This window comes from Vulpes lagopus, chromosome 21, assembly GCF_018345385.1.
Source record: "Vulpes lagopus strain Blue_001 chromosome 21, ASM1834538v1, whole genome shotgun sequence".
In the NCBI taxonomy this organism is placed as follows: Eukaryota; Metazoa; Chordata; class Mammalia; order Carnivora; family Canidae; genus Vulpes; species Vulpes lagopus.
The window spans coordinates 24213685-24233308 of record NC_054844.1 but is presented as its reverse complement, the minus strand read 5'-3'; the positions used below and the strand labels follow the sequence as shown (position 1 = coordinate 24233308).

The 19624-nt window shown below is 47.7% G+C and overlaps 2 protein-coding genes across 4 annotated transcripts in view; one reads left to right on the top strand and one right to left on the bottom strand.

Annotated features, from left to right (window-relative positions):
- The window catches only part of LOC121480159 (phosphofurin acidic cluster sorting protein 1-like), a 55654-nt gene extending 41955 nt beyond the window's left edge, over positions 1 to 13699 (bottom strand). Inside the window, exons 1-2 of one of the 2 annotated variants that reach the window (XR_005984896.1) lie at positions 13269 to 13356; positions 10892 to 10991 (exon numbers count right to left, since the gene is read on the bottom strand). Coding sequence is in view for 1 of the 2 variants with exons in the window: in XM_041736490.1 (XP_041592424.1) it covers positions 10967 to 10991; positions 13269 to 13699 (456 nt within the window). In the remaining variant the exon portion in view is untranslated. Of the gene's footprint in view, positions 1 to 9775; positions 10992 to 13268 lie in introns of those variants that run through there. The other variant, XM_041736490.1, reaches the window with a different exon arrangement.
- BHLHE41 (basic helix-loop-helix family member e41) lies at positions 13316 to 19350 on the top strand. Of its 2 annotated transcripts, XM_041736489.1 has the most exons (6): positions 13316 to 13807; positions 14043 to 14773; positions 14862 to 14997; positions 15325 to 15432; positions 15759 to 15870; positions 16403 to 19350. In XM_041736489.1, exons 3-6 carry the CDS (start codon positions 14956 to 14958, stop codon positions 17554 to 17556), a joined length of 1416 nt encoding a protein of 471 aa, XP_041592423.1. In that variant the 5' UTR covers positions 13316 to 13807; positions 14043 to 14773; positions 14862 to 14955; the 3' UTR covers positions 17557 to 19350. The 2 variants fall into 2 exon arrangements, with proteins under 2 accessions (XP_041592423.1, XP_041592422.1); XM_041736488.1 differs by lacking the exon at positions 13316 to 13807 and having other exon boundaries at positions 14605 to 14773; positions 14934 to 14997.
- The last annotated feature ends 274 nt before the right edge of the window (positions 19351 to 19624 follow it).

The window sequence follows — 19624 nt, the reverse complement described above, 5'->3', positions numbered from 1 at the left end:
TCAGGAAACGTTTTGGTACAGGAGAGACAGAAATTGTTGATGGATTGGCTATAGAAAATGTGAAAGAGAAGGACCAAAGGATGGGTCTTAAATTTGGGGATCAATTCACCAGTGTACGGTGGTGTTACTGACAGAACACAGTGAAGAATGGAGGAAGAGTGGATGGATCTAGGGCAGAAGGTGAACATTAAAATGTGTCAAGCTGGAATAGCCATGTCAAGTTTAGGATAACTGTAAGATATCCAAGGGGAGTCATCAAGTAGGCTGTGTGATTTATGAGTCTGGAGCTTGCAGTAGAAAACAGAGGTGGAAACATAAATTCAGGAGTCATCAGCATAACAATGATATTAAAGTTGTGAACCTAGATGAGATCATCCAGGGGGAAAGAAGTTGATACAGAAGAGGGCAAGAACACATCCTGGAAGACACAAATATTGACAGGCCTTATTCATATTTATAACCCTAGCACTTAGTCATGACACAGAGTGGCTTCTCAATAAATTGCTAATGAACACAGGACTAATTCTGGGACTAGCCATTATTAGAAATTAAGTTCTACAAACTTATCATTAAATAGATTATATTAAGAACAAAGGTGGTTAATATGTAAAACTCATCACTTGTTAATTACTTTATACATCTTATTATTATCTATGCTCATGAGGTTAGTTATGTCTCCTGTAGCTTATCAACTCCACTTTTAGTGCTGCTGTATTGCTGGCTTACAGTTGGTTGTGCCTGAAGTATTTATGCCATGAAAATTGGCAAGTGCTACAAATTAGCTTGATTTATTATTTCGTCAATTGTTAGACTCAGGAAAGTAATAGAGAACATGTTAATCAGGTAGATTGGACTTAAAAGTATGTCATGTCTGTAGTCATTATATTGTGAATAGCACAAAAAATTAAGGAAATCTTTTTCTTAAGTTTTTAAAGATTTTTAATTTATTTATTAGAGACAGAGAGAGAGAGAGGCAGAGGGAGAAGCAGGCTCCATGCAGGGAGCCCAACGTGGGACTTGATCCCGGGTTTCGAGGATCACGCCGTGGGCTGAAGGCGGCGCTAAACCACTAAGCCACCGGAGCTGCCCAAGGAAATCTTTTTCTATTATGTGAAAAGTATTCTATGATTTAGTGAAGAAGTTGCTCACATCACTGATGAATAAGTGAGGCTCTAACAATTGTCTTTATTGTTTCAATTTCACCTACCTCAACATAAACAAAAATACCCAAAATTCATGTCAGAATTATACTTGTGAATTAACTGCAACCATAGGTTGGCAGGGGATATAAGAATTTGGCAAAAATCAATAAAAGCAGTAGGTGAGAATCAATTGGCTATATAGAATGTATAGGAGTAATGTATATTTCGTTATAATGTTTAAGTGGGTGCTGTGCTACACATCCTTTATAATAGCAAAATGCATAATGAACTACACACATAAACACATTTACCCCAGAGGAACAGTTAAACAAACATTTGCCAGTAACCACTGCTTATATCTGAACCTGATAGACATATGATATGCAGTAGTAAATTACTGTATTACTAACTATTTATGGGAACTCATTAAATATTCATAGCAAATTCATGATCAGTATTTTAAATGTTGATAAGTTATGCATTTGGGTTCCAGTAAAATTAAAATGGATCTGTCAAATATCATAAAGCCTAGTGAAGTTGATGGCGATAGTTTCTCTTTATTTGCCTGAATTTATTTGATAATTGATACTTTTTTCTTCCTATACAGATGCTGAGCATCAGAGACTAGGAAAAGAACAAGCTAAAAATCTGTCTTGGCTTTCTTAAAAGAATTATCTGCTGATCAGCTAGTATTTGGACCAGATTAAAAGGCTTTCACTGTGCAATACGATCGCCGCTAACTACATGTGTCTATTTAAACTTAAATTAGTTAAAATTAAATAAAATTAGAAATGTAGTGCCTTAATTAAACTAACCATATTTCAAGTGCTCAATAACCACACATGGCTAGCAGCTACCATATTTAGACAGTTCAGATTATAGAACTTTTCCATCATCGCAAAAAATTCTGTTGGATAGCACCAATAGAAAATGCCTTCCACACAGAGGATGATTTATAATAATTAACTGAGTGATCAAAATTTACCCTATTTTTCTTAAAGTGAAAAGTTAAAGAAATCAAAAATGTATTTTTCAGGAGAAAAGAAACCACCGATAATTGCATACTCGGATATATTTAGGTATTTAGCATTCAAGGAGGGGACTAGCATTTCTTGGGCATCTCCTATGTGTCAGACATACTATTTGTCGCCCTCACAACAGATATATAATTTTCTCACCGAACAGGTGAGGATCCTGAGGATCGCAGAATTAATACCTTGCCTTTCTCAGTCAGGCAAACAGTCAGTGGCACAGTTTAACCGTGCCATCAGAATTTCAGATGTTCTTTCTGCACTATGAACAAAATCATCGATGGTGAATGGCAGTCTTCCATTTGTCTGGATATTGGGGAAGCCACTGAGTAGAGGCAATAGAGTAGAGGACTGTGGGCATTGACTCTGCTGCAGAGTGCCTGCTTGGAATCCTGGCCCTGCCACTTCCCAGCTGTGTGACATTGACAAATTACTTCCTCTTGTACCTCAGTTTCCTCCTTTTATGAAGGGTATTATCATAGTACCTAACTTAAAGAGTTTCAGGGGCAATTAAATGAGTGAATATTTGTAAAACACTAAAACAGAGCAGAACATGGCACAGAGTAACTGCAATAAAAGTGCTTGCTGTTACAATGGATGGCATAGAGGAGAAATAAGTCAATATATCTCCCACAGCCAGATAACAAAGTTTGAAACTTAATTTATCCATGCCATTCATTTAAAACCTGAATAAGGCTTTAACTTAGGACAAAATATGCGCTGACAGTTTTTCCCCCCATTCGTGCACAAGTGTGGAACTGTGTAACCTCTTAGAAGAACTGTCTGAAGAGTATGATTTAAAACCATAAGATTGGGCAGCCCCTGTGGCTCAGTGGTTTAGCACCGCCTACAGCCTGGGGTGTGATCCTGGAGACCCAGGATTGAGTCCCACGTCGGGCTCCCTGCATGGAGCCTGCTTCTCCCTCTGCCTGTGTCTCTGCCCCTCTCTCTCTCTCTCTCTGTGTGTCTCTCATAAATAAATAAATAAAATCTTTAAAATAAATAAATAAAACCATAAGGTTGTGGCTGGTATTGCCTATTTCCAACTAGCACATGAAACAAAACCATATCTCATTAATGGAAAATCACATTGACAGGTCTAGCCCTCTGTTTTTATTATTATTATTCACCTATTAGCAAAGCATAATTGAAAGCAATAGGTTTGCCTCTTGACCTTACAACATGTTACTTAATCTATCAATTATTTGCAAACCACATTCCATAATACCCCCAACTTTGACCGGGCAGCTCAGCTATCACTTACTGCTCACCTACTATGTCTCAGGTGCCCTCCATGCATTGTCACCAAGCCAAACAGCAACCAGTCAGAGGTAGACACTACTGCCTTTGTGTTACATTTGCAAAAATTGACTCATTAATAACTTGCCCAGGGTCACACAGCTTTTCAGGGGAAAACAGCATTTGAACCCAGGTCTTCTTAATTCAAAACCAAGGCCCACACCACTCAGCCACTATAAGAAAGACCATGAAATAATAGGAAATGGGACAGAAATATGGGATGTGTGTATTTCATTACCTTCAGTATGTCTAAAGCAGAATTTCAAAAATATAACAAAAATAGGTTCTAGAAAAATCATTAGCATTGCTATCCAAAATCACAACAGACTTAAGAGTTTATCTGCTGGGTCACCACCGACAATGCAGGACCGCTGAGCAGGTATGAACTTAGACCCAGACCTGCTGATGGCTTGCTACCACCAGAGCTATGTTCCATCAGCACAGTCTTATTTTGCAACCCCATGATCGGGAAAATCAACACTGTCTGTCTGAATACATGATTAGAAGAATGGGACCTCTGTTTTTGCAAGTCTTAAGTGCCAGGAGTAAATGCAAAGTTGGTTCGTGGATGAGCCTGGAAGTGGTCCTGCGCATACTCATCAGGCCTGCCTGACCAACCCGGAGAGAGCTCCCCGACCCCAGCAGGGTCCCATCTCAACCTGGCCTCTGCCTCTCCAGCCCTGCTCCAGCTCTCTTTTGTCTCCATTGACCTCTCCCCTCTTGTCTCCTCTGTGCCTACCAGTCTGGCATTCTGATGGATTGGCTTCGCTGGCTCTCAACCCTCCTACTTTGTTCCACAGTCTGAGGCTTGACTCCTACATCCTGGCAAAGGCTTGTTGCTTTCTGCACTCCTGGTAACCAAGTTCTTTGGCACTGTCCCAGGACCCCCTCCTGTGACCCACTCAGCTCAGCAGACCTGTAAATATGGCTTGTCATGCCAAACTCAGCATCTCCTCCCCACTTCTGGCCTCTGAGGGCCCTGCCCTGGATGTCACCTCACTGATCCATGGTCTCTGGAGCACCGGTGGAGTTCATCTAGATCAGCTCCCGCCCCTAGAGTCTCTCCACCTTGCTCACGCACACTGTGAAAGGAAGTACAATTCTGAAAGAGAAACGCCAATGTACCGTGGCCATCAGGGAGCACCCTAGCAGAGTTTACTGCCTCCTGGGCACAGCCATGTCCACCCTGGCACAGGGACCAACAGCAGTTCCAGAGTTCTACCCCCAACAGAACTGCCTGCCATTCCACTGACGCCCATGCCAGCCTCCTGGGTTTCCTGCTACATCAGGAGCACTTTATGATCCTTCATGTTGTCTACTTGCTAGTCTTTGCATGCCTGGTAAGGCCAGGAAAGAAATTCACAGTGCCCTAAGTGGAGTGAGGGTGCTCCTACCCATAAGAGCCACATTAATATATGAACGTCCTCAGGGGAGGAAGGGACAGTAGGAGCCAACACTATATCCCCACCTGTAGAAGCTATGAGGACTCTTCTAAGGCCTTGTGACTGGGTTATGACTTGTCATTCAAGCCCTTTCCTCAAACAAGCCTTCAGTTCATAGATGACTTGGTGGCGCACCTGCAGGAGTCATTCAAAAAACAGCTGAGCATCTGTTCTGTGCTTAATGCTGTCCTGAGTACTGCAGACTCGTCAGTCAACAACTCAGGTGTCTGTCCCCAGGGGGCTTACAAACTAGTGGGGAATATAGTCATTGAAAAGTCTCATGAGTCTTTCCAACAATATAAGTGTTATGAAAGAGAATTATAAGGTTCAAAGGAGCTTACAGAAGGAGACAAATCTGCTCTAGGAACTCAGAGAAAGCTTCCTGGAGAAAGTGATACTTCTGATGGCTTGAAGGATTAGTGGGTGAAAGAGAGTTGAACGGGGTTGGAAATGTAGGAGGGGCGGGGAGAAGCACTGCAACCGGCTGGAACAGCATGAAGGAGGGGCCTGAAAGTAGAATACACTGAAAAATGAAAAACTGAAAGAAGGCTGGCATGTTGGAGCATAGAAAAGAAAGAGAAATGAGAGGTGAGACGGAAGATGATACAGGCAGGGGCCAAATCATACACAGTGTCTCTCGGGCTGCCGAAGAGTTTTTGTTTTTGTTTAGCCTCATGGGAATGGGAAACAAGGGGTTTTGATCAAGGGAATGACATGGACAGAAAGATGGCTCTGGTCATAACGTAAGAGTGAATTCAGTGTGTAGTGGAGGGAGAAGGTGGGCATACACGGTGGATATGCAGTAGGAGATGCCTGCTGACAACACCAGTTCCACTGCCTTCTACACTTGGCTCTTGTCCCAGGTGAGGGACTTAGGAATGACATTTCCCACTATCCCTTGCCTGCAGGGTTCCAGCTCAGACTGTGCCCATCAGAGGCCTTTGTGCAAGATACAGAAAGCAGAAAATGCGGAAAGCAGAAAAGACGCACCATGTTCCTTCAGTGCAGCTGTGTGCGGATGTGAGGTTTACAGAGGCTCCCAGGCAAGCTCCTGCAAGTCAGCCTTTCAGCAAGGCAGGCAGCTGAGCTCAGTGGCATCCAGGTTTCCCGGAACCTTCTGACTGTCAACATTTCCTGAAGGTCAGCAGCAGTTTTTTATGCACTCTTGATTACTCCAACTCATGCATCCAAAGGTTATGCACACTTCTAATCCCTCCTGTTAAGTCTCTCCTACCTGAAATATCTAAGGCAGTTTTGGTTTTCCATACTACACCCTAACTGCTAGGCAGTTAAGTTTTCTCAGTATTTGAGGGAGAGATTAGGAGGGCTTGTTCTAGAGTATAGGCACTGAGGATAGGAAAGAAGATAGATTCAATGTATGTTTAAGAAGTGGAATCTAAAAAAAATAAATAAATAAAAATTAAAAAAATAAAATAAAAAATAATAATAAAAAAAAGAAGTGGAATCTATAGGACGTCATTAGTAATTAAATGGGAGGAGTAAGGGCGATGAAGAGGCCAAAAATGACTACTACATTTTGGTTTTAAGGTCAGGCAATCCTGCTAAATTTGCCATCCGGTCCATAGAGCTGAAAAGGATGTTGACATTGCCCCAAACTGCCAACCCAGACTGGTCTCTTTCCTGATGGAAGAGCAGAAGCCAAAAAAATGAACTAAGGAAGTTGACAGCATGATAGTGAAGAAGATATGCCCTTTTGCAGGATATGAAAATCTCTACTCTAGAGGTCATGAGCCACCATAATGAATTATCATGTTTTTCAAAACTGTTCTAGCCTGCTCTGGAGCAGAGAAAATCAGTTAAACCACACTGTGTCCAAATTTCAACCTGGGGCAAGGACCAAGCAACGGGGGTCAGAGTGAGGGCTGAGGGACTAGGATGGAGCAGGAGCTTCTTACCAGAGACCCCAGAGGGTGTGGAGCACCAACAAGGAAAACCAAATGTTAATCCACAGGGCGAAGTTTGTATTCGATTACCAAAGAGGAAAGTTCAAGCGCTAAGTCACACAAAGAGGTAACAAGGCATGTCACTGGGAGAAGACCCAATCACAAACAGCAGATCAAGAGCATATAACATGAAGTTGTATATACTTGTAGAGGATGCTGTTGAAGGGGCTTTCCCACCGATATCAGGGAGGTAGGCCAGAGTGGCAGAGGGTAATGATGGTCTAGACAGCTTACCGGAGCAGGGCAGACAGCATTTGCCTTGCCCTTCTCTCCATCCAGGGATGTTTTGATTACCAGAGAACAAGGCTTACCCATAGGCTGAGGTCACTGATTATACTTTCTGGAATGATTTCTAAAGTGCATTACTAGAAAAGCATAGCTGTAAGTGTATCTCAAATGCACCAAAGACGAGGCTTCTGAGCACTGCCTTTGGAACATGAAACGGCTTTAGAATAACTACTCAGCTTTCTTAGTGATCTCTCCTCTTTGAGAAATTATGATCTGTTAGATTGTAAGGTCATTGAAGACAAGACTCAGTATTGAATCCCTACTATGCCCGGTGCACAGTATCTATCAGCACAATAAATATTTCAGGGGATGAACCACAGTTCTCATCCACATGTCTGTCTGTGGGGAGATCCACCCAGAATTCCAACTCATATGTCAGGACACCACTGCACAGGGTCGAGAATGCCTCATCCCACCACCTTCCTCAACTCTCAACAACTCTAACTGGCCTCTGGCGATGACTCTCATATCCTGGAGGCATGTAGATGGCTTGGGTGGGGGGAATCCCTCCAGGGTTTAGAGGAGAAGATGGCTGTTAGAACTCCAGCCAGTGACAACACCCAGCAGCTCACCTCAGGCCTTAGAGTCCCTGTTGCCTGACATCACTATTTACTACATGGCAATGACAAATTACCTAAAGTTTCTAAACTTGAGTTTTCCCATCTACAAAGTGGACTTAGTGGTGCCTAGATCAAAGAGTTGAGAGAACTAAGTAAGGTTGGTAGGACAACTGCCTGAATATCTGTGCACACTAAGGTGCTCCAGAGACACATTCTCTTCTAGGGTTCAGTCTCAGTTCCAACCCCGGAGACTGGCCCCTCCATTCCCATTCTACTGCACTTACCTCCCTCTTCTCTCCTCCCTCATCTACTTAGGAACCCGAGTTAACCACAAAGCTCTTCTAATCTTCTGACCCTGAAGCTGTTGCAGCCACCCTCCCCGCACCCCCCCCCCCACACACACACACCAGTGTGGCTGGAAGTAGATGTAGATGAAGAGCAAAGTCCCAGCTACATGCAGGTGGAAACCGTGGGAGAGGGCATTTCTGCTGGGGGTTGCTTTCTTCAACCCAAATGCCAGGGGCGGAAGGCAAAGCGATGGAGACAGAACAACCAGAGGACAGATGCTGCTACATAAAAAGGAAGACAATCACTTCCCAGAAAACATGCAGCTGCAATTTGCATTCTACAGGAAGAAGAGCAAACCCTGTTCAATTCCCTCTCTAAGCAGATTTCTGTAATTATTAGCACTTAAGAATACAGATGTTAAAAAGCATGTGCTTAAGGAGTTAGTTAAGTTTGTGCAACTGCAGATGGAAAGACTGAAATTTTTCAGAAAGTGGTATTAAATACCCTCATACAATAAAGGGACACTGCCAACACATATGGCATAGAAGAGAAAAAAGACCCACTGATGAAAAAAAGAAGAGGACCTGAACAAGCCATTTCCTTTAGTCAGACCACCACAGAGATGGCTAGTGCCAACCCAATGTCCCTTCTCTGCTCCCTTTGTACCAAAAGAACCCCTACATTATTGGAGCACCTCAACTAGAAAACTGTATTTCTAGCACTCCTGTAATAGGATTGGACACAGATGTACACAGGGAGTTACTGGCTGGAATTGATAAGAGCTCAAACACAGATCTTAACTGAGACATCTAGCCTAGATTCCCATCAGTTTCCTTGTCAATGAGGATTATAAGTTCATATCAGAACCATATTACTTTTTTGGATAATTAGATATGAATTCTTGCTTTAAGTTAACTGTTGAAAAAAAAAAAGTTAACCGTTGAATACATGTCACCAATAGTCTAAGTGTAGATTCAATCTTCCTTAACCAGTCTTTGTGTTGCCTTTATAAAGTACCAGACTCAGCAGACAGCTCTCTGCACTGGGCAGACACCACCTGAAAATGAGTGTTCAGGGGCCATGCCTATAACAGGCAGGTGAGATAAATGGTTGTTCAGTATATCTTATTCCTATTCATGTTTCACAATGCATACACATGTATCTCTTTGAAAACTTTTACAGATTTTCATCAGCAGTAGGAAGGGGGGGAAAAAAGGAGTCAAAAGACCCCATCTCTATGCAGCCTCTCTGGATTCCACTATTCAGCTAGTCCAGGAGAATCCAGAGAAAGGTAAGGAGCGCTTTGTGGAAATCCTTATGGATTTGTCACGTGCTCCTCACTCTACTTTTCTGGATTCAATCAGAATTTTAAGCACATGAGCACCCAGAGACACTGAGGTCTTGTCTCTCTCCCAGTCGTCTTTTGATGTGACCACTCTAGGAATTTGAAGCATATATTAAATTCAGGACAACCTCCATGAGTGTTCATGATAATCACATAAATACAAAAATGCAAAGCTTTCAGCAGTAATAAGATTCATTTCCTATACTTCATATTACCTGCTCCTTGGTACTACGTAAAGACTAGTAAGCATATAAACTTCTTGAGCAGGGTTAACGTGATTCATGTGTATGTTTACAACCACAGACACATTAATTGGTAGTCTACTGAAAGACTTAACTTTTTTTTACAAATTAAACAGAGACACTGGTACTGTTCCTGCTAATTTGCTGAGTATGGAGCTGCAAAACCCAACCTTCTATTCTAGGATTTTAAATCTGGTACCTTCACAAAACAGTATTATCAATATTTAAAAGGTGCATTTGGCTTCTGGTGAGGAGCACTGGGGTTTCCCTCCCTTCTCAGACCCTTTTATGAGGTGGTCTTCTTGTGCGTTGTGCCTGACAACACTAACTTTTCTCCACTGAGAGCAGTGTCCATGCCCAGAGAAAGGATTCTAGGGGAAGCTCTCGCTACCCCTAACCTATCATCCCATTCTGCCCCCCACCTTCATTTTAGCATCAACCATAAACTTTTCACTTCAGATTTTTATGAACTCTGCTTCATGGGATGCATTTCCCCTTTTGATGTAAAATGATGTAGAGTGACTGTAAACTTTCTGTCCACCACCCAAAACAGGTGATTAAGGAAGGTATCTGCCCACCTAATGGGGGAGGGGGCACTGTCACAGCAGGACAGGCAAAAAGCTCCACACCCTTGGGCAGATCTGGGGTCTTTAAGGCTATTATTAGAGATACAGGCTTAGTTTGAATGGACCCTGAGTCCCAAAACACCCTGGTCACCTCCCCGGAGAGCAGAGAGCGGTAGGGCTTGCAGAACCCTAGCGGCAGGAAACCTCTCTTCTCTCTGGAAACTTGAATCCTCTCAGGAGAGTTCAGTTTCTGCTGGAAATCCAAGACTTTGCAAGCAAACATGATAAGACCTTCCAAAGTCACAAGGTGAATATAATGAGTGTAGCATTCAGAATACTTACGGGGGGGTGAGGGGGAGGAGGTGGGAACCAGGATAAGTGTTCCCTTTCATGAGGCTCTCTATAGGTAGTGATTTCCCTACTTAACCAAAGAAAAGCAATGGGAGCAGCTTCCCTGTCACCTATTAAAAGGAGAAAGATGGGTATCTTTAATTGAAAGCAAGCCATCACAAAGTTCTCTAATTATAGGCTCAAAGGGGTTTCAAGCTCATGTTGTATCTCCTTGGCTTTCAGCAGGACAGCATTAAACCTTCCTAAAAAGATAAGACTCAACCTATTTTTAAACATACCCAAAGAGGGCATTCTAGTCTTCTGTTCCTTTGTTAGACGGGATTTTTTTCCCCCTTTCTAACCTCACCACAGGTGAACTTTTGCTATTACTAACCTGAAATCTTCACATTAGAGTTCGGCTTGGTTTGTTCAGTAGAGATGGTGAACAGCTGGTCACCGTTAGCCTTTTCTACACTGTACTTCCATGTGTCCATCTGTATGAAATTATAACAATTAATTAGGAGATTTGGGCTTAAATCAATAAATTTGGAGCTAGATGCCAATGGAATCACTCCCTGACAAAAGACTGCCAACCTTCTTTTTCTCATACCTTTCTTTGCCTGCCATCTATTCCAATGCTAACATCGCTCCCTTCCCTACCTCTCTTCCAACATCACTCCCCCCCAATACAGACACACTACAGCAAATGTGGACAATGACACTGGTAAATTGCTTAAAACACCTGTGTTTTTAAGATACAGCTAGTTAACATTCAGATCTTAGCCCTATTAGCCGAACAAGGAGTAATAATAGTTAAGAGCACAGACTCTGGAGCCCACTGTGCTTAAATCCCAGCTCTGGGAGCATAGGCACACTTATTTATGTCTCTCTACATATCTATTTTGTCATCTGTAGAATGGACGGAACTATAGGATCTACCTTATAACATGATGGAAAAGATGAATGAGTTCATACATAAAAAGCCCCTAGAGGGATTTTCTGGTTCTCTCGTTATAAATGCCATATAGTTGTTAGCTATTGTTATACCTTCCTTGCAGCCAAAGGACATTAGGAGGCATTAAACTATGCCTGATAGTCCAGAAGGCAAGAATCTGAGTCAAGGACTCTGACTCAAGTTTTAAAGGAAGTGTATAAGCAAGAAGAGTTATCCAGGTGGACAATTAAAAAAAAAAAAGACAAAAAAAAAAAAAAACAAATAAGAGATAAAAGAAAAAACTACAGAGGAACAACAAAAGCGGACATTTCCTGGGGAAGAGGTAGGACAAGGAAAACATAAGGGAAAAGAGGAAAAGAACAAGAGAAAGGAGTAAAAAGGCGGGCATGGAAAGCAAAGACAGAAGTAAAGACTGAGAATCACGAAGGAAAGCAAAAATTGGAAAGGATTCCCTCTGCAGTTTGGGCTGGGCCTCAGAAAGAGAAGGGAGTAGAAGAGAACACCAAAATGTCAGGTATGGTAGAGAAGCTTGGGACAGGATGAAGAGGTCCAGGTAACAACACAAAAGGCTTTCTTTGCAGCAACAGGCCTCTGTCTTCCAATTATGAGAAGTGTACAGCCAAACTTAACCCGCCCATGATCCACTAGTCTTCTCTCCTTTTTTGATTCTTATTCTAAATTGCTTTAGAGGCCGTCCCGGAATTAGGCCCTTCGGTTTGCCCTAGTCAGACGCCTGCCTTGTGTCAGGTCTGCCCTACCGACAAGGCCAAGATGAAGTGATCCGGCCTTTGTGTTCACCGAATATTCTAACTCTCCTTCACAGATGAGCACTTAGCTGTGGAACACGCACTTACACCCTCTTCCTCCTTCAAACGTTCACAAACCTGTAAGGAAGGGGAGGTTTCACCCTAAAGGTATCTCCCCCCCCCAACCCCCTCCCCCTTTTTTGGTCCATTTAGAGCAAGCAGACAGTACTACTGCAGGGCAAGGCCGCTTTTAGGGCATCAAATCACCTTCCCCACTAAAGAGAATTAACATCCCAGTGACTTGGAAGGAAACAAGGGACAGGTTGGATCGAGGTTTAAAGTGAAATCAGTGTGTCAACGTCACTTAAGTATTATCACTGTGCAAGCGCCTGTTCGGGGCAACCCAGTCCCCGCGCCTGGAGAAGCGGCGACACCTGACAGGGCCCTCTCGGCAGACGCAGCGGACGGCCCGCGAGCGTCTCCTCCAGCCGGGGTGAGCTTGGGCCGCCGCCGCCGCCGCCGCCGCCGCCGCCGCCGCGGGAGTCACGAAGCCAGACGCGGCGCGCCCCCGCCCAGGACTCGGGAGACTGCAGCAGCGCGCGCCTGGCCGCGGCCCCGGCGGCTCCCGGAGGCCGGGGCAGACGCGACTCCCGCAGACACGTGACCTCCTCCCAGCCGCCGCTTCCCGCGACCCAGATCCGTCCCCGGAACCCGCGCTCTGCGGGGCGGGGGGGGCAGACACGTAGCGACGGCCCGAGTCCCCGCTCTCCGCGCTCTCCCCGGTGCGCGTGCCCCGGGCGCGCTTCTCCCCCCCGCTTCGTGCGCCGCTGGCACGGAGGACGGTTTCGGGGATAACCCAGAGGAACGTGAGCCTGACTCGCCGCAGGCAGGAAAGACCTCAGGTTTCCCACCGATCCCATCCGCTTATGTAAGAGAGACCCGCAGACGCCCGGCCCCGCGCACCGCCCGCGCGCCGCGGCAGCCCCGGGAGTCCCGCGGGACCAGCCCTCCCCGGCCGCCCCCGGCCGCCCCCTGCGCCGGCGGCGTGGGCGGGGCGCCTCCGCGGGCACCTCTCGGTAACTCTCGCTGGCAGTGAGTCACGCTGCCGGGATGGCTCCGCGGAAAGGTGGCCCGGCGGGCGCCGCCGTGTGCTTCCCCGCGCCGGGCGCCGCTGCTCCCGGGCGAGCGCGCGCGCGCACGGCTTCCCCGCGCGGTGATGTGGCAGCGCGGCAGGTCGGCTCACGTTGCCGGCCCTGTGCTGGCGCCCGTTCGCGACGGGATTAAGGAGGGAGGCTCTGGAGGTGCCGGTGGTAGTAAACGTGGGCTCCGCACACTCCCGGCGTCGCTTATCACACGGGGGGGGAGGGGGACCACGCAGCAGCCCCGCGCGAGGCGGGGGGGGCGACGGAGAATGCGGCACCGCAGCTCCGCGCAGCCCCCCTCGTGCCCCCTCCCCCCCCCCCGTTCCTCCGGGAGCACCAGAGGCCCCGAACGTCGTCATCTGCTTCTGTGATTAGTGGCACCGCAATTCCGGCTGCTGCGGGAAGTTCGGGTGGCCCAGGGACACCGTTGTCGCCGAAAGACACTTGGATTGCGACATTCTGACCCAGTGACTACATTTTCCTTTATTTTTAAATCCTTCGGGGAGGGGATTTCAAGTTGCCCCATTAGGGGGCAACTCCCAACCAGGGCCAAGGGGTCCTCCCCTCCCCCCCCACCCCCCCACCCCCCCACCCCCAGGCCACCGAGCCACGGGGAGCAAACAAGTCTCCAGATCTTCCTCCGGGACTGAAGTTTGCCCACCGCGAATTCTCTTTCTCTTTCCTTTCTCGGGTCCGAACCAGCCGTGCAGGCGGTGGCGAAGCAAAAAAGCCACGTTCGCGTTCCTACACCGTAATGACGGCCCGAGCGAAGGAGTAGCGTTTCCGAGCCGAGGAAGCCCTGGCGGCCCCGCACCCCCGCGCCCCTCCCCCTCGCCCCTCCGCCCCCGCCCCTCCCCCAGCCGACTGCAACGCCTTTGGGAAGATGAATAGCTTGGCCGAAGTTGTTTTTCCTTTCCGGTGGCCCTGATCAGGTGTCCCCGCCCCCTCCCGCCGCTCGCTCGCCTTCCCTCGCAGCCCGCTCCCGACACCCCCTCCCGGCCCGGCCCCTCCTCCCCCGCCCCCCTCCGGGCTGGACCGCGGATGGTACGTTCCGCACGTGAGCTGGGTGCTGGTCTGGCCGGCGACGCGCGTGCCCTGTGGCCAAACACTGCCCGGAGTGAGAGCAAACTACCAGCGCAGTGGGGCCGGCGCGAGTGTGCGTGCGTGTGTGTGCGTGTGTGCGAGCGAGCGAGCGCGGTGGGAGGGGGGGAACCAACTGCTTCACACTTTCAACACTGCACTGAAGAAGGGAGAGAGAGAGAGAGGCTGGAGACGCACAGATCCCCCCAAGATCTCCCAAAGCTACCGTCCCGCAGATTATAGAACAGAACCCCAAAAAATCGAAACAGAGGAAACGGACAGCGGTTGAACATGGACGAAGGAATTCCTCATTTGCAAGAGAGACAGTTACTGGAACATAGAGATTTTATAGGGTAAGGTGCACGCACCCTTGCGAATATCTGTCTAGGCTTCAGTTTGATTTTTTTTTTTTTTCTTCTTCTTCTTCTTCTTCTTCTCCAGAAAGTGGTATGGAGCGGGCAAGGGCAGTGCCCCTCCCCGAGTGGGTGCCTGATGCTGATTTCTGTTTTGCAGACTGGACTATTCCTCTTTGTATATGTGTAAGCCCAAAAGGAGCATGAAGCGAGACGATAGCAAGGTAAGTGTAAGTTTCCGATGTTCCCCATAACCTGCCTGGATAGTTAATTAGGGCCATTGATTTCACAGCGAAGCTCTGCCCGCAAATATATTCCAGCCCTTGAGCTTCCCCAACTGTGAATTTTAAGTGGTTTGCTGGATACTCTCAGGGGGAGATTAAACATCATACCTGAATTCAAATTGCATTTCAGAACAGTCCAGAGGAAAGGTTTCTTGGGCATAGTTTATCACATAATATGGGGCTCTGGGCGGGGGGGGGGGGGTATTGTTTTATCCAATAAATGTTTAGCTTATTGTTTTGTTTCTTCCATGACTGTCGTATATTAAGGATACCTACAAATTACCGCACAGATTAATAGAAAAGAAAAGAAGAGATCGAATTAATGAATGCATTGCTCAGCTGAAAGATTTACTGCCTGAACATCTGAAGTTGACAGTAAGAGACACATTTTCATTCTTTGCTGCTCTCCAAGGGCGTGTTAATAGCTTGGTACTACTCCCAGAGATATAAGAATAAATGTAAATATCATATGCCTTACAACTTGTGCTATAGTGTAGAGTTTCCCACAAACTCAAGAGTAGGTGCTCACAAGCTGAAGGCAAGAAATCATGTATAACCCGTCTTCTGGAAAGCTCAAGAAGTATAGGAATAGTACTTCTTTCAGAATGTTTGCTTAAGTTGCTGTGCTGAGTGGAGAGCCAATCAAGCCAAATGTGTGTTTTTAAGTAACCAAGTGCCCCCTTCTCTTTTGCACCCTGCAGACTCTGGGGCATCTGGAGAAAGCGGTAGTCTTGGAATTAACTTTGAAACACTTAAAAGCTTTAACAGCCTTAACCGAGCAGCAGCATCAGAAGATAATTGCTTTACAGAATGGTAAGTCAGTTCAGGGAGGCCAACCCACCCTGATGAAGCCGGGCAGCCCACAGAGGGGCAGTGTTTAGGACTCTTCCCTCACCCGCACCCCCACCCCCACCCGCACCCGCACCCCCACCTCCTTCCTTGGGCCCACGGGGCTCACTCTCATTTGTTAAATTGCTTTAGACTTTCCCTTCATTGGAAAGTGCCCATTTCCCGAAGCATCCTAGAGGCTTTCAGCAGAACTCGGAGGAATCAGATTTTTATTTAAAGTGGCGGTTGCGCTCTCCACTTTGGTTTTCCAGCAGGGAGTGGAGCGCCCCCCCTCTGCTCCCCACCCCCGCCACCCCTCCCCTTTCTCCCCCACCCCCCCCCCACACACACACCCCCGGCAACCGGTGGATTATATCACCCGAATACAGAAGAAAAACCGAGATCACTTTAGTCAATGTAGGGCCCACGTGATAAGCAGATGTTTTAACGTCGGTATTTTTCTTCTTGCCTCCATGCCTCTGCCCCCACCCCCACCCCCACCCCTTCCCCGTCCTAGGGGAGCGATCTCTGAAATCGCCCATTCAGTCCGACTTGGATGCGTTCCACTCGGGATTTCAAACATGCGCCAAAGAAGTCTTGCAATACCTCTCCCGGTTTGAGAGCTGGACGCCCAGGGAGCAGCGGTGTGTCCAGCTGATCAACCACCTGCACGCCGTGGCCGCCCAGTTCCTGCCCACCCCCCAGCTGTTGACTCAACAGGTCCCCCTGAGCAAAGGCGCCGGCGCGCCCCCGGCCGCCGCCCCCGCGGGGCCCGCGGCCGCCCCCTGCCCGGAGCGCGCGGGGCAGAAGCTCGAGCCCGTCGCCCACTGCGTGCCGGTCATCCAGCGGACTCAGCCCAGCGCCGAGCTCGCCGCCGAGAACGACACGGACACCGACAGCGGCTACGGCGGCGAGGCCGAGGCGAGGCCGGACCGCGACAAGGGCAAGGGCTCCGGGGCGGGCCGCGTCACCATCAAGCAGGAGCCCCCCGGGGAGGACTCGCCGGCGCCCAAGAGGATGAAGCTGGATTCCCGCGGCGGCGGCGGCGGCGGCGGCCTGGGGGGGGGCGGCGGCCTGGGGGGCGGCGGCGGCGGCCTGGGGGGCGGCGCGGCGGCGGCGGCGGCCGCGCTCCTGGGGCCCGACCCGGCCGCCGCGGCCGCGCTGCTGAGACCCGACGCCGCCCTGCTCAGCTCGCTGGTGGCGTTCGGCGGAGGCGGGGGCGCGCCCTTCGCGCAGCCCGCGGCCGCCGCCGCCCCCTTCTGCCTGCCCTTCTACTTCCTCTCGCCGTCGGCGGCCGCCGCCTACGTGCAGCCCTTCCTGGACAAGAGCGGCCTGGAGAAGTACCTGTACCCGGCGGCGGCCGCCGCCCCGTTCCCCCTGCTGTACCCCGGCATCCCCGCGCCCGCCGCCGCCGCCGCCGCCGCCGCCGCGGCCGCCGCCGCCGCCGCCTTCCCCTGCCTGTCCTCGGTGTTGTCGCCCCCTCCCGAGAAGGCCGGCGCCGCCGCCGCGACCCTCCTGCCGCACGAGGTGGCGCCCCCTGGGGCGCTGCACGCCCCGCACCCGCACGGCCGCACCCACCTGGCCTTCGCCGGCGCCCGCGAGCCCGGGAACCCGGAGAGCGCTGCCCAGGAAGACCCCTCGCAGCCGCAGCCGGGAAAGGAGGCCCACTGAGCCCTCGCCCACCCCCACCCCCACCCCCAGGCGGGACGAGGGCTCCCGCGGAGTAACACGATTAATACGTTAAAACGCCCTTAACGTGTTTAAGGGAGGAAGTGTAATAGATGCACGACAGGCTTTTAAAACAACAACAACACAGGTGTTTTGTGTACATTTGGGGCTCCTGTTCTGCTCATCCCTCACCGCCCCACCCTGCGCACACTAACGCCCCTTCCTTCCCCCTCCAGCTACGAAAGAACCTCTGCGATGTCCATACTTTCTTCTTCTTTCAAGGATTCGCCCGAATAAGTTTTGCCTTCCTCTAGGCCATGTTCCATTATTTTTTTTTTTTAAATGTAGAACCTAATTCTGGAGGAAGTAAGAAGGGTGTGCTCCTGTGGGTGAGCTAATTGAACCAGGGTAGGGGAACGGGGTGTGTGTGTGTGTTGGGGGGGGCTGCCAGGGGTTGACCTCCGGGCCCCGGCCCCCCGGGTAGTTGTCATTTGCCTGCCGCATAGCTGTCCCACCTGCTTCAGGAGGCTTTCCACAAACAGAATGAGGATCTTTGAGAATTGAATTTACTCTTCAGTATTTTATAATGTTCAGGCTTTTTAAAAGGCATATATTTTTCAAAGAGGAAGAAGCGAGGATGCAGACACGTTGCAGCCTATTCTGAAGTGGTTTGAATGGTATCCCTTAGTGACTTGCTCTTGTTTAAAGAGACAGGGAGTTGGGCCATTGTCAGAACTAAGTCAGGGAAGGAGATGGATGAGGAAGGCCAGAATCATTCTTGGTACATTTACTAGCACTTTATTGAGAAATTGACCATGAATCAATTGATACATTTTAATTTCATTCATATATATATATATGTATATGTATATGTGCATATATATACACGCATATATATATATGGTGCCTCTCTTCCCACCTTGTCATTATTTAATTCACCATGTTCCTAAGTTTTTATAATCTTGCTGTAAAAAAAAAAAAAAAGGAATGTGCACTGAACTTAAGAAAACAAACCCCAAACGATTTATCCTATATTCTGTTAAATAACAAACGTGGAGGAAAGCATTCAACTGGTCATTTTTGATTGGAAATGCTGTAAAGATGTGGAATGAAGCCCTGTGAGGCCTTCCTATCTCCAAGTCTATGTATTTTCTGGAGACCAAACCAGATACCCGATAATCACAAAGAAAGCTTTTTTAATAAGGCTTAAACCAAGACCTTGTCTAGATATTTTTAGTTTGTTGCCAAGGTAGCACTGTGAGAAATCTCACTTGAATGTTATGTAAGGGGTGAGACACAACAGTCTGACTATAAGTGAAGAAAATATCTGGGTCTTTTAGTCAGTTTCGTGCATTTGCTGCTGCTGTTGCTACGGTTTGCCTCAAACGCTGTGTTTAAACAACGTTAAACTCTTAGCCTACAAGGTGGCTCTTATGTACATAGTTGTTAATACATCCAATTAATGATGTCTGACATGCTATTTTTGTAGGGAGAAACTATGTGCTAATGATATTTTGAGTTAAAATATCTTTTGGGGAGGATTTGCTGAAAAGTTGCACTTTTGTTACAATGCTTATGCTTGGTACAAGCTTATGCTGTCTTAAATTATTAAAAAAAAAATAAATACTGTCTGCAAGAAACCAGCTGGTTTAGAAAATTTTAGTATGTGAAGATGAATTAGAGATTATCTTTATATTCTAGTATTTTCAGCACTCCATAAATTCTATTACCTAAATATTGCCACACTATTTTGTGATTTTAAAATTCTTACTAAGGAATAAAAAATTTAATATACGATATGAGATTGTCTAATAATTAAAAGGACATCATGCTCAATTAGTTTTAAGGTATCTATGAGTTTAGGGATGAAAGTTATTGACGTTCTCAGATATACAAGTTTGTCATTGGCTTGATACCACACGTTTCCAATTTCTTAACAAGCCTCCAGGCTCTGACTATGTCTACCTGCTTGTTTCCAATGTAGCTCAATGGAAAGTACAAAAGAAAAACCTACTGATCACTGGCATGGTCTATTTATGTTAGACCCAATTTGTTGATGTTTTTGATTGAT

Coding starts and splice junctions, on each gene's coding strand:
- BHLHE41 (XM_041736488.1), top strand. CDS start 14,712: ATGGACGAAGGAATTCCTCATTTGCAAGAGAGACAGTTACTGGAACAT. Junction 14,774..14,933: donor GAACATAGAGATTTTATAGG/GTAAGGTGCACG, acceptor TCTGTTTTGCAG/ACTGGACTATTCCTCTTTGT. Junction 15,433..15,758: donor CTGAACATCTGAAGTTGACA/GTAAGAGACACA, acceptor TGCACCCTGCAG/ACTCTGGGGCATCTGGAGAA.